This window comes from Eleutherodactylus coqui, chromosome 3, assembly GCF_035609145.1.
Source record: "Eleutherodactylus coqui strain aEleCoq1 chromosome 3, aEleCoq1.hap1, whole genome shotgun sequence".
Lineage (NCBI taxonomy): Eukaryota > Metazoa > Chordata > Amphibia > Anura > Eleutherodactylidae > Eleutherodactylus > Eleutherodactylus coqui.
In genome coordinates this window covers 184,368,157-184,380,857 of record NC_089839.1, presented here as the reverse complement: position 1 = coordinate 184,380,857, position 12,701 = coordinate 184,368,157, and the positions used below count along the sequence as shown (strand labels likewise).

The following is a 12,701-nucleotide window of genomic DNA, read 5'->3' as shown; positions in this document are numbered from 1 at the left end:
CCTTAGCGAGCATCGGCGATATACAAAAATGCTCGAGTCACCCATTGACTTCAATGGGGTTCGTTACTCGAAACGAACTCTCGAGCATCACTGAAAGTTCGACTCGAGTAACGAGCACCTGAGCATTTTGGTGCTCGCTCATCTCTAATTGTAGCACATTCCACTATGTCAAACACTCTCTATTCTTGATTACTTACTGCCCAAGTTCTCTACCATAGCAGTATTGTACCATAGCAGTACCACCAGTGTCAGACTGTCTCACTACATGCAAGAGGATTGTCTGGTGGGCCCAGCTTCTAGTTCAGTAATGTGCCCTTAAGGTCCAGTAGAGGAAGCCAATGTTCCGAATTGTTTCCTCACCCAACAGTCCAACAATGATCACCACTATAGACAACACCTTTGTAATGGGCTTGGTCAGCATCAGACTTTATTTGCTCCAAGCGTATGTTCACATGGCAGAATCCGACCTGCATTTCATCTCTAAAACTGCAGACCCACTGCAAAATTCTACCATGAATTTTGCAGTGGATGTGCACACTGACTTAGCCCTTGTCAATGAGAAAAATCTGCATGTGGAATTTCTGAAGCTGATTCCATGCGGATCCACATTAAGAAGTGACAGATCACTACCCCTTTTTCTGCAGCACAGATATGAAATCCATGACATGAAGATGGTAATGCAGCATTCCAATCAAATAAAGTGGACATGTATTAGAAGTAGATTTTGATATGGACCTTTGTGTGCATTCCATGCCAAAATTCACCATGGGGACGTATCCTAACAATTCAGGGTAGTATCAGGCAGAGGTCAAGGAAAAGCCAGAGTTCAGTACACCGGTATCAACAATAGTGGGATTATACAAAGCACGGCCAGTAATCAGCCAGAGTTCAATACATAGAAATAAACAATAATGTTGGTAAGACAGAAGCATAGTCAATACTTAGCCAGTGATCAGTAGCAGTTATCCAAGAGGATTGCAGCAGAAAAAGTAGTAAGCTAGCCTAAGGCATAAACACAAGAATCTCACAAGGAGGAAGTGGAAGGATCGGTCTTTTCTAGGAATCCTGAGGTGGAGCTAATTAGGCAATCATAGCAGAAAAATCAAGGATTTCTAAAAGGCAAAGGCCTAGGTCGTTGGCTCAACAAAAAGCTGTCCAGCAAACTCAATATCTCAGTGAGAATAGCTACTTCTTGGGACACTGGAATTTTCAGGTTTGATTCTTCACAGGCTGCGCCCATATATTCTGTTGCTACATTCATTTTACAAGATAGACTGTGCTGAAGGTTGGAAACAATGGGTTACTGGCTTTGTCAGCCTAATACTCCACTGAAATACCATATTATAACCAACTAAGTGTTCTATGCCAAGTTGTATATGAGTGTCCAGTGTAAGAAATTGGAAATGATACCTGCTTTGGAAAGAGATTATTAGCTTCAGACATGGGGCTCTGTTTAGCGGGAATTCCTCTTTCCAATAGCCAAGCCCAGTTATTACAGTCTCACGAACATGTACGTGGTAGCTTATGACTCATTAATTCGTCTTAGATGTCCCAGTACAACAAATATTTGTTTGTCTGTGTTGTAAGATTTATTGTGAATGGCACAAGTGTCAACATTCACAATGACGTTCACAGCGATATAGTTACATCTCCGATGACAACTATATCACTCCATCTAGTTCCAGCTTCCTACCCCTTCAGAAGAAACCATGAGGGACATTTATGAAAACCAGTTATGTACAAAGGATGTTGTAACTCTGATACTGAGGGTTACAGAAACGTTTATTATAACAAGTTGGTCAAATGGTTTCATAAATTCACCCCTATACGTTTTGTGGCGTTTGAGTATGACTAGTTGTAGTTTGTTACTACATAGCATTTTGTTATGTAATTAGAGATTGCATAGGTAATCTGCTATTTTGTTTATTTTGCCACCTCCACTGTCTTTTCGTTGACACGCTTGGTCCTGTCATCTTTGTGTATATTCTCACTCCTCCTTACTTTGTACTCTTTTCTCTGCCATGCATGACCAGTTCATCGGCCTAAACCAAAGCCATCACCTGTGCCTCCACCCAGTCAAACCCAGGATAACATGTTAAATCAAAGGCTCAAAGGCATGCCTAGACCAATTCCAAGTACTGTATTGGCTTTACTTAATTTGATTTGTCTAGCCTAGTCTCACTTCCCCTACCCTCTTCTCCCTTAACCCCTTTAGCACTGGAAGAACTCACAATGCATTACGATGCCTTGATGTCTCCTTCCAGATCTTTAAGGGTTAACATAGCTTAGTCTCAACATCAGCTTCCAAGCACTTCCTCTCGATATGTCCATTTCTGTCTAGATCTGTCCGGCACCAGCAGCATTTTCCAATCTGAATGTCAGCACAAAATAACATTGTTATAACATAACATTCTGCATGATGATGTTAATGTTTATGAGTTTTAAATAAAGTTTCAACTGTTTTCTTAATCGATTTCCTATGTTTTTGATATATCAGTGCTCCAGCTGTTAAATGTTAATATGTTTCAATGCCAACTGACTTTTTTATTATAAAAACTGTTGAAGACAAAAAATTGAGAAGTTGCTCATAACAGCTAATCAGATTCATGAGAATTAGATTGAATCTGATTGGTTGTCATGGGAAACTCCTCCACTTTTCCTTTGCACTATTTGTCCCCAGTTGTGTTCTATAGTACATTTGCCTAAAATCATTGAACAAAATTATGTACTATATGGGGCGGGGATAGAGATTACAGTACTCACACACACACATGAATAAATGCTCATTCATTTGATGTTTCTAGCAGTGCAAATGTTAAACTTACTAATAAGTTCTGGTCATCATTAATAATTGAGCCACATTTGGGATCAATAATGCAGAATCGAAGAGAACATATTGTTCATAGAAAAGTTCTTAATTTCTATACATAGTCAAAACATTTTTTGGTTGCCCTGAAAAACAGATATTTTATGCTGTCAGACATGTGTCCTTACAGTTTAGCTCTGATTGTCTTCTGATCTCCCACAATATAGCGCCACGGTAACAGGAAACCAGCAGAATTCAGAATTTAATTCTAAACCAATAGAATTCAGAATTTAGTTCTAAACCAATAGAATTCAGAATTTAGTTCTAAACCAATAGAATTCAGAATTTAGTTCTGAATCTGAATGATGTAAATAAATACAACATTTGTAAAGCGAAGTATTTATAAAGTAACACAACTTTTTGTAATTAAAAAGAAAACATATTGTTCTAATAGTTGATATTTTGATTGAAAATAATTATTTATAAAATTACTATACAAGGTCTTTACTAGCAAAATTGTGGCCTTTATTTCCCTTATAAAAAACTGCAAGTTTTGCTCTTTATTTTTTTCAGCACTTTTTCAGGTGTGAATGATGAATTCTGGTTAGCTACTTTAGGGCTTAGTCACACGGGCGTTTATTGCCGCGATTTGCGCATGCGCATGCGTCCGGCGATTTTTTAAAACCATTGCTTTGTAATGGTATCGGACACATGAGCGCTTTTTATGCGCTCGTCCGATAAATTAGAGAACAGAAATCGCAGATCGCACCTATCTGCGATCTGCGATTCCTGTTCTCTTCTCTATATGCGCTCAATGGGGCCGGCGGCAGCAGCGCCGACCCCATTGAGAACATAGAGAAGACAAATCATTCTTCTCTGCCACAGCTGTAACAGCTGTGGCAGAGAAGAACGATGTTTGCCCATTGAATTCAATGGAGCGGCAATACAGCCGACTCCATTGAAAGCAATGGGCTGCCGGCGTGCGCGGGATGAATTGTCGGGGAGGGGTTAAATATATAAGCCCTTCCCTGCAATGCATCCTTAAATGTGAAAAAATTAAAAAAAAGATGTACTCACCAGCTCCCGGCAGCTGGAGATCCCGGCGGCCGGCCTGCAGTGGGTGTGAAGGGGTGTGACTCAGACTGGCCCCTGATTGGCTCAGCCTGAGCCAATCAGAGGCTGATCTCAGTCACACCCATTCATGAATTCATGAATGGGTGTGACTGAGACTTGCTTCTGATTGGCTCAGCGCTGAGCCAATCAGGGGCAAGTCTGAGTCACACCTCCTTCACACCCACTGCAGGCCGGCCACCGGGATCTCCAGCTGCCGGGAGCTGGTGAGTACATCCTTTTTTTTTAATTTTTTCACATTTAAGGATGCATTGCAGGGAAGGGGTTATATATTTACCCCTCCCCGACAATTCATCCCACATTCGCCCGCAGCGCTTGCATTCAATGGAGCCGCTGTATTGCCGGCTCCATTGAATGCAATGCGCTGGACAGCTCCGGTCCGTTTCTAATGAAACGCGGCTAGGAGCAGATTTTCGGGCGATTTTTGGGCGCCGGTCACGCGATTTGCGCATGCGCATCCGTCATGCGATGCACAAATCGCGTGAAAAAACGCCCGTGTGACTAAGGCCTCAGGCAGCAATGTTCTTTATAAGAGTTGTTAGGAAGAGAACAAACTTACATGATTCATTCCAGGTCCAGCAATTCTAGCACCTCCATTTGCTTTCCCCCTCTTGCTGTTGATGACCTCATTATAGGGGTTGGCTGGCTAAATTATTTCAATACCTAAGCCAGCCCCCTTCTCTGTCACTGAAGATTCAGAGACTGAGCTTAGTTATTGAAATGAGCCAATCAGCCAGCCCTTTTGCAATGACATCACCAACAGTGAGAGAATGAAGAAAGTATACCCCATGACTCATTGCTGGATGTGAATCAGAAGTGTAGATGTCGGCACCGCTGGACCGGGACTGAATTGGGGTTTTCTTTAATCCTTAACCTTTTAAGGATAACCCTATCTGTGACCTTTAAGCATTACATCAGCTATTAAAATAGCTGCCTTGAATATAGCTGATGAACTGTAAAAATATCATTAAGACAAGCACAGGTTTACTATTTGGAACCAGCAAAGAAGCAATAGGACGATCACAGTTACATTTTGAACACTAAATATGTCATGTATGGGAAGGGTTTGAGATAAGGAAGTGTCCAATGCATCACTCTTGTCCATCAATAATGTCTGATATTACAGCACACCCCTGCTCAAGTCAGTAAGGGTGGCTTTACACGGGACAACTGTTGGAGGCATAATTGCCCAACAGTCATCCAAAGACTTATCACCCCTGTACATTCACACAGGAGCAGTAGCCATTCAATAAATAAAGGCAGAGTATGCTGGAGATCTCTTCTGGCCTCTTGCCTCCAACCACTGTGAGCAGTCAGTCATTGCAAGATGAAGACTGCCTGTGTACAATGAGCAAGAACTATTAGAAATTACTGAGTAATTTCTCGCTCAGTAGTCTTGTTGAGTCCCACGTTTGCAAGGGATAACTGTTGATCATTTGAACGATTTTTCAGCCAATACTTATACCGTGTAAAGTCACCCTAATCTACATTCTCACATAACCCCTTTAATATTATGTTAAAACCACATTATACCTGCAGTATAGTGGATATTCTGCTCTACAGATGTCTTATAAACCAAAAGTGATTCCTAAAAAACATCCAACTTGGTAAATCAATATTAACAAAGATGCAAAAACCAATCTATATACACAGATACAGTATGTACAATTCTAGGTACAAGAGTTTATTAAAAATATAAACTATTACGTATTTGTGGGCAAATATCATTTTTCACAAGGAAGAATAGAACGCTGGAGCACTGTTTATGTAAGTTAACAAATACAGTAATTGTGAATTTATGGTTTCTTTAATATTCTTTATTAATTTGTAGCCTATTTTTGAAATCTTGCATGATATTTAACAGTTGTCAAATATCCTGGAAATTGACTAACAAGAGAAATAGCAACACACATCCCAAGAACTGAAGTTCTAATTCATCTTCTTGTACTTCAGAAAACGTAGGTCGCTTAGTAACTCCTGCCAAAAAGTTAGAAGACACAATAAGACTGGCAGAGCTTGTCATTGAAGTACTCCAGCAAAATGAAGAACATCATGCCGAGGTGAGATATTTTTGTGAATGATCAGTTTCTGGAGCTGTCTCTAGAACATAAAGATCTTCAGAGTTCTCTTAAGACGGTTGTAAATGGATTTTAAATCAGGAATTCACTATGAGGATAAAAGTGAATTTTGGTAATTTGAACTGAATAACAACAAAGCTAAGGGAATAGTCTAATATTTCAATTTGTAATTTTCTTGAAAAATTAAATTCATCAACTGTTCACATTTTTTAAAACAGTACTTTTTATTTTTTTTCTAAGATAGATGGGCGCTTTCTTGTGTTTTAGATTTTTTTTCTTTTAAGTCTTTGAAATTAAACATTCATAAACAGCAATATTTAATATCAAAGTTTGGGTAAATGTCTACTAAGTTTAGAAAACTAGTATAAAACTTCGATGTTGGTTATCTTAATCATCTGAACTCATAGTACAATTCCCGATGTACATATTTATTTAATATTCTTATGCATCATCACCTCCAATATTTTTTCTATCAATTCCCCCCACATCTTAGTTTGAAATCTCAACATTTTGAAAGCTCAATATTTTTCCCCACACATGATATATTTTATTTCTGCCTTTTTTGTTAAAATGTCATGATATTTTTGAAATATGGAAATGGTTTATGATGACATTTGAAACAAGATGATAGCTTTTCTATCACTATTCACTACCATGATCCTAATGCACAGTCCAAAAGACCCAACTAATGCCTGATTTGCATATTTAAATTTCCTCCCTGTTTTTTCACTGTTCTTTCTATCTTGGATGATCCTGACAGGGAAAAGAGGTATGTGGTTAAGCTCAACAAACTGAGTCACCTGCTCTCATATCTTGTGCATGTCCTTCATGTTTTTGATGGGATTTTATCCTTTTTTGCTTCCTTTGTAGTTGTAATATAAGTAGTGTAGCAGCCAGACCACTTAGACTGCCTGTGAAACTTAGTTGCCCCACACAATCGACATGTGTAGTGGTAATCTAATCCATGCATGCGGCAATGGGCGTATTATACAAGCATTGCAGCTGTTCCCTAGCACAACCCAGTCTTTGTTTATTCTTTCCTAATCCTCCTGTTTTACCCACATCAGTTTGAAGTCAACCTGCTATAATTCAACAATGACAATAATGTCTTCAGCCAAGATCATCATATATACTATTTAACGAATCTGTAAAATAGTGTTGTATTGGTAGTTTCACATTGACCATAAACTGCTTACTACTATATTTTATGTCTTTCAATTTGTTTTTCAATTTTTTACATTTTTAAAAAAAAAAACATTTCTAATCAGTTAATGGTATAAAACAATTTGAAGAGTAGATTTTATGAATACATGTATTTAATGTAGGAATTTTGACCTCTCCACTGGATTTTAAAGATAATTTTTTTTTCACATAATGTTGAACTTTTATAGTGTACATAAAAAAAATGATTATAAAAATATTTAATTTGTAAAATTTTTACCATAATTTCTAGTGTAAACATAATATTAATAACATAAATATTTTATGTGTAATTGGAAATGTGTGGTTTTTGACCATTGGCAATGGCTCTTCAATTAGTTTTAATTAACAAAACATTTTTGTATTGGTTAAACTATACAATACAAATTATTAAAAGTTATACATAGTGCTGTTTCATTTCAATGTCTATTTAATCATTTACACATTTTCATAGCTAGCTACAGAAAGCGATTATTAAATTTCATTTTGAAATATCACTCAGTGTACTTGCTATGCCATATTATGACAAATATGTGACATAACTGAAAAATAAATGTAAAAAAAATATTAGGACTAAATTAATCGTGTTACCAAACAGAACATGTATTTCCTGAGAATCGAAATGTCATTCTGTTCATTAATCACAAATTCCTTTTTTTCCGAAATGACTTCAGCATAGAAAAGATAGCGATATTTTTTAGTATTTCTTATTATAGTCTAGTAAAGCAATATAGAAATGTACTGCTTATCGTTTTTAGATTTAGCAAGTCAACATATATAGGGAATATCTGACTACATAAAAATATGTTAGTTGGTAATCATTTTATAAGTAATCGTATGTGTTTTTCTTTCTAAAATTAAACTTAAGCACTCCATTTGCTAGGTGATTGTTAGACGTTGCAAGAAAAGATAGACTAAAAATTATATATATATATATATATACTAATCAGCTTGTTTGCAGAATTTTTAATTATCCTATTTGAAATTTGCCGAATATAATAGAATCCTTGATATTAAATACTGCCTAAATAAATGTATTACATGTATATATGATTCTTAAAGCCCAAGTGAGATAATTACTTTGATATATAAATGTAATGTAAATCAAAATACAATTCTACTTAAAATTTTGGTCAGACTTTTGCTTCCCATACACATTTGTTTATAATACTGCAGTGCACTGAAAAAAATGATCAGTTTGTAGCGTCTATATTTTCCTTTTTTATCAGTTATAACCATATAATTTTCACAGCATCCACTTATTGTGATGCTGTGCATGCCCTCTGAATCCCTCCATAAAAGAAGTATACCAGACTTTCTGACACAGTCATTTGTACTCTTCCCCATGTCTATAAAAATTGACTGTACCCTATACAATGATTATAATCATAAATTGACTCTCAGTTAATCCCTTGTCATGGTCATATTGACACCAAATCCAAGAGTCAGGGCCAAGAGTCTTCTCTCTTATTATTATTAAAGTACATTTTTATTCACAAGGTTCTATAATTTACTACACATTTTATGCTGAAGTCATAGCATAAATAAAGGAATAAGATTAGAAAAAAATCCCTCTAAGGCACCAGGGATCAGGAGCAGTACACAAGAGTAATGTGGTAATCACCCACCGATTGTGTGGCATCCATTGATGCCACACCGGATCCAATCAAAACAATAAATCCAACCACAATAGTTGTTCCACCAGAAGAATGTGCCGGCCCCCACTGGGCGTCAGCAGCCTCTACACACAATGGTCTTATGAAATGCCTAAGTATAAAGGGAGCTAAACAGACAGAGTGCTCAAGAGCAGACCTTACAGGCAATACAGATGGTCAGGTATGGTTGGCAATTCACTAGTAGGCATAGGAACTTATGTAGAGGGAGTAAAATGTCTCATACCCTTGCACCCCTGAGATGTCCAGGATAGCTCTGAGCCAGTAGAAGAAGATGAAATTCAAAATCCAAGGGCCAGAATATTATTGGTCTCTCAATATATTTAGCTGAAACAATAAAACCAATCCCTCTCCTCAGGAGTACATATAGAATAAAATACACATATTCACTTTAACCAAGACCCAGGGGTTACATAATCCTGTATTGAGATCTACATATCATGCCAGACACAAAGATGGTCGTTTGTATGGCCATACACACATTCGTTTTTAATTCCCAGTACTGTGGTGTTTTACGTATGTGGCTAGGTCATGACATGATTCACCTGTTGCAACATTTATATTTATACAAAGACTTGCTGGTGAACAATGATGCTTCTCACACATAAGATTGTTCTGCCCAACAGAACCAAGGCCAAGATTTTTCAAAATACTGAACATTTGTTAGGTGGTTTAAAATATGTTCACGTGGAAATGATGATTAGTATTCTTCTTCTCCATACACAGGTGACATTAAGTCTTATATATTTGTTAATCTTGATAGCTCTCATTTGATATCAGGTCAAAAATAACCATATATAATCTTCAAAACCAGATTAGAATTGTCAAAATATTTCAACATTCCTATCACAGGCCCTTGACATCCCACATTAATTAACTCAATAGTATTTTGTGGCAGCATGAAAATCTAACACCCAAGCTCACGATTCATCAGGTTGAACCACAAACCGCATGCGCTTAGAACAAAAGTGCACAAAATCTTTTTTTGGCGTTTATGTATTTTATTTTTGAGCACTAAGGTTTGAATCCACAGAATGTTTTCTATGGCTAACATTTTAGGCTGCTTTTTCTTCTCCATTGTCAAACAGAAGACTTAAAAAAACAAGATACATGTTCTAAAATAGTCAATATTTGGGTGTCATTAATTTCAGTTGTTTGTTTTTTCAATTACACAATTTAGATCAGGTGGTGACAAGAATTTTATAGAAACCAGTAACTTTCTAGTTCAAAGTCTATTAATGAAACCTGTTTAGCCAGTATAATCCACTTCAGGGCTCAGACAGGCGAGCGTTCTTTTTGCGCACCTATGTGCGCAAAAAAAAAATGCGCTCCAAGGATGTGCAAAATGCTCATGAACAAAGTTCTGTGCTATTTTTTACGTGTGTGTGGAGCAGCTGTGCTTGTAGAAGCACAGCTACTCCACGAAGGTCTCCTCATTACTGAATACTGTGACAGCACTGTCACAGTGTTCAGTGATGAGGGGACTGCAGACGGGATGAAAGAATCCCATGCCACAGCTGTCACAGCTGTGGCAGAGGACTGCAATGCTATCCCATTGCTTTCGAAGGGCAAGCGCTACTGGCACCCCATTGAAAGCAATGGGAGCAAATCGCTATCCCCTGCTGCAGCTGTGATAGCTGCAGCAGGAGATCCCTTGAATGTGAAACCCCTGGATGCTGTCACATCCAGGGGCTTCACCTTGTCTTCAATGAGGCCAGCGGCAGCAGCTCCGGCTCCATTGAAAACATAGGGAAAAGATGCACACCTCTGCAAAAACTGTAACAGCTATGGCAGAGGATTCGGGATGAAGGAATTCCCTGCCACAGCTGTCACAGGACTTATATTTCAAGGCCATCCCTGAAAATCATTGCTGCAGGGGTTGCCTTCAATGGAATGGCATCGCGCTCCTCTGCCACAGATGTCACAGTTAAAAAAATTAACTCACCTAGAAGTGCTGTCTGGCTCTTCTACCCATCCCCGTTAGACTTCATTTGTATTCTGGTGGTCGGGGATTGAAAAACCCCTGCCTTCAGAAAGCACTGTCTCTGATTGACACAGCACTGTGACCAATCAGAGACAGCGCTCAGCCATTGATGACAGTTGAGTGCTGCCTGTAATTGGTCACAGCGCTCAGCCAATCAGATGCACTGCTCAGCCATTCATTGACTGAAGCTGGACAGCGCTATTAGGTGAGTTAAAAAAAAATTTAACAGCTAAGGATGATTTTCGGGTAGGGCTTATTTTTCAAACCCCCACACACTCACCTCCCCATCCTGAAAATAATTGCTGCAGGGGTTGCCTTCAGCCCATTGCTTTCAATAGGGCGGCAGTATCGCCAGCCCCATTGAAAGCAATGGGATGACAACTGTGACAGGGGATTCTTTTTAGTCCCCGCAGCAGACCCCTCATCACTGAACACTGTGACAGTGCTGACAGTGTTCAGTAATGAGGGCACTCCCCGCGGGATTAATGGACCCCTCCAGAAGTCTCCTCATTCCGTGTCACTTCTGTCTTTTACGTATGTCCTATCTTTTGCTGGTGGGAGTATTTTGCGGCTGTAAAAAACAGACATGTGAACCCAATGTTTTTAAAAGACGCAATTTTTTTGGTGCACATAGACACACATAAAAAACCGCTCGTCTGACCGTGGCCTAAAGCTGTAATCACGCTTGTCATTTTTGTGAGCCACACAAATGATGCAGAATAATGGAAAAGTATATGTCTTCCCTTTATGCTTTTCCTTCTTTTTCGATTCACTCCTAGCTTTGACTTCAAAATGTGCCAGAAAAACTGTATGTCTGATTCTAGCCTTTGATAACTGTTTGAAAAATCCTGATTGTCATTTTCATAAGCAACAACATCAATTCAGTTGATCTATATGTTTTTGGAAACCAAAAGTTTTAATTTAGGAAGTTTGGTTTCTATAAGCCAATGTCTGTGAAAATCTGAAAATGTAGATTTTCCTTTTTTACTTCCCAAATCTAGCATCCACAGGGCTCACTGACTGAATAAAAAAATTAGGCAGAGTAGAGCACAAATTGGGGGATTTATTCTTTGTCTAGATTAATATTTATATTAGGCAGGGAATCAGTTCATTCAGCCTATAAAAGTCCTCCAGAATAGGTAACATTGGTTCCAATTATGGTGAATATTGTATCCATCATTGGAACTTTAAGGCTATCTTGACAAATGGTCTATTTGCTCTGGGCCTTCAGCAGCAGAAAGAAAATCAAAACAAATACGCACCAAATCTGCAGTGGCCAAATATGGTGCAGATTTTGCCTCGTTTTTAAATATGGATCTGCTGCAGGACTTCACTCTTGTATTTCTAGGGTTGAATTCCGCAACATAAATCGACAGCCTAAATAGACGTGCTGTGGATCCATTGTGGAAATTTCCCGCATCATGTGAGAGAGATTTTTTTAAATCCCCTCCACATGGTTTATACTGTAAATGCTGAACTATTTCCACGGCGATTTTTCCATTGGAAATTCTGCAGCATTTCCAGCCTGTCTGAAGATGGCCTAAAACCAGTGGCCATATGACCCAGGCAAGATGGGCAGTAAGTTAAAGGTATGTTTTACTTCAGTTAAAGTTAAAATAAAGAATAAGACATACTCACCTATTAATTGGCCTCCTGGTCTAGTGCAAGAGCCCTGCTCCCTGCTGCGCCAATTCTTGAAGATTCTGAAGCAGTCATGTACCATTCATTATGGTTCATTCATTGTATACATGACTACTCAGTCGGTCACAGGCTTCAGTGATAAAACTGACATTAATGTCATGTCAGTATTTGATTGAGCAGTCTTGTAT

The 12,701-nt window shown here is 38.3% G+C and overlaps 1 protein-coding gene across 7 annotated transcripts in view; it reads left to right on the top strand.

Moving 5' to 3' along the window:
* Window positions 1-12,701, top strand: part of CADPS (calcium dependent secretion activator) — a 483,917-nt gene that overhangs the window by 351,720 nt on the left and 119,496 nt on the right. For all 7 annotated transcript variants that reach the window (XM_066596628.1, XM_066596625.1, XM_066596629.1 and 4 more), the window contains one exon: window positions 5,891-5,997. In XM_066596628.1, the coding sequence (XP_066452725.1) occupies window positions 5,891-5,997 (107 nt within the window). The remainder of the gene's footprint in view (window positions 1-5,890; window positions 5,998-12,701) is intronic.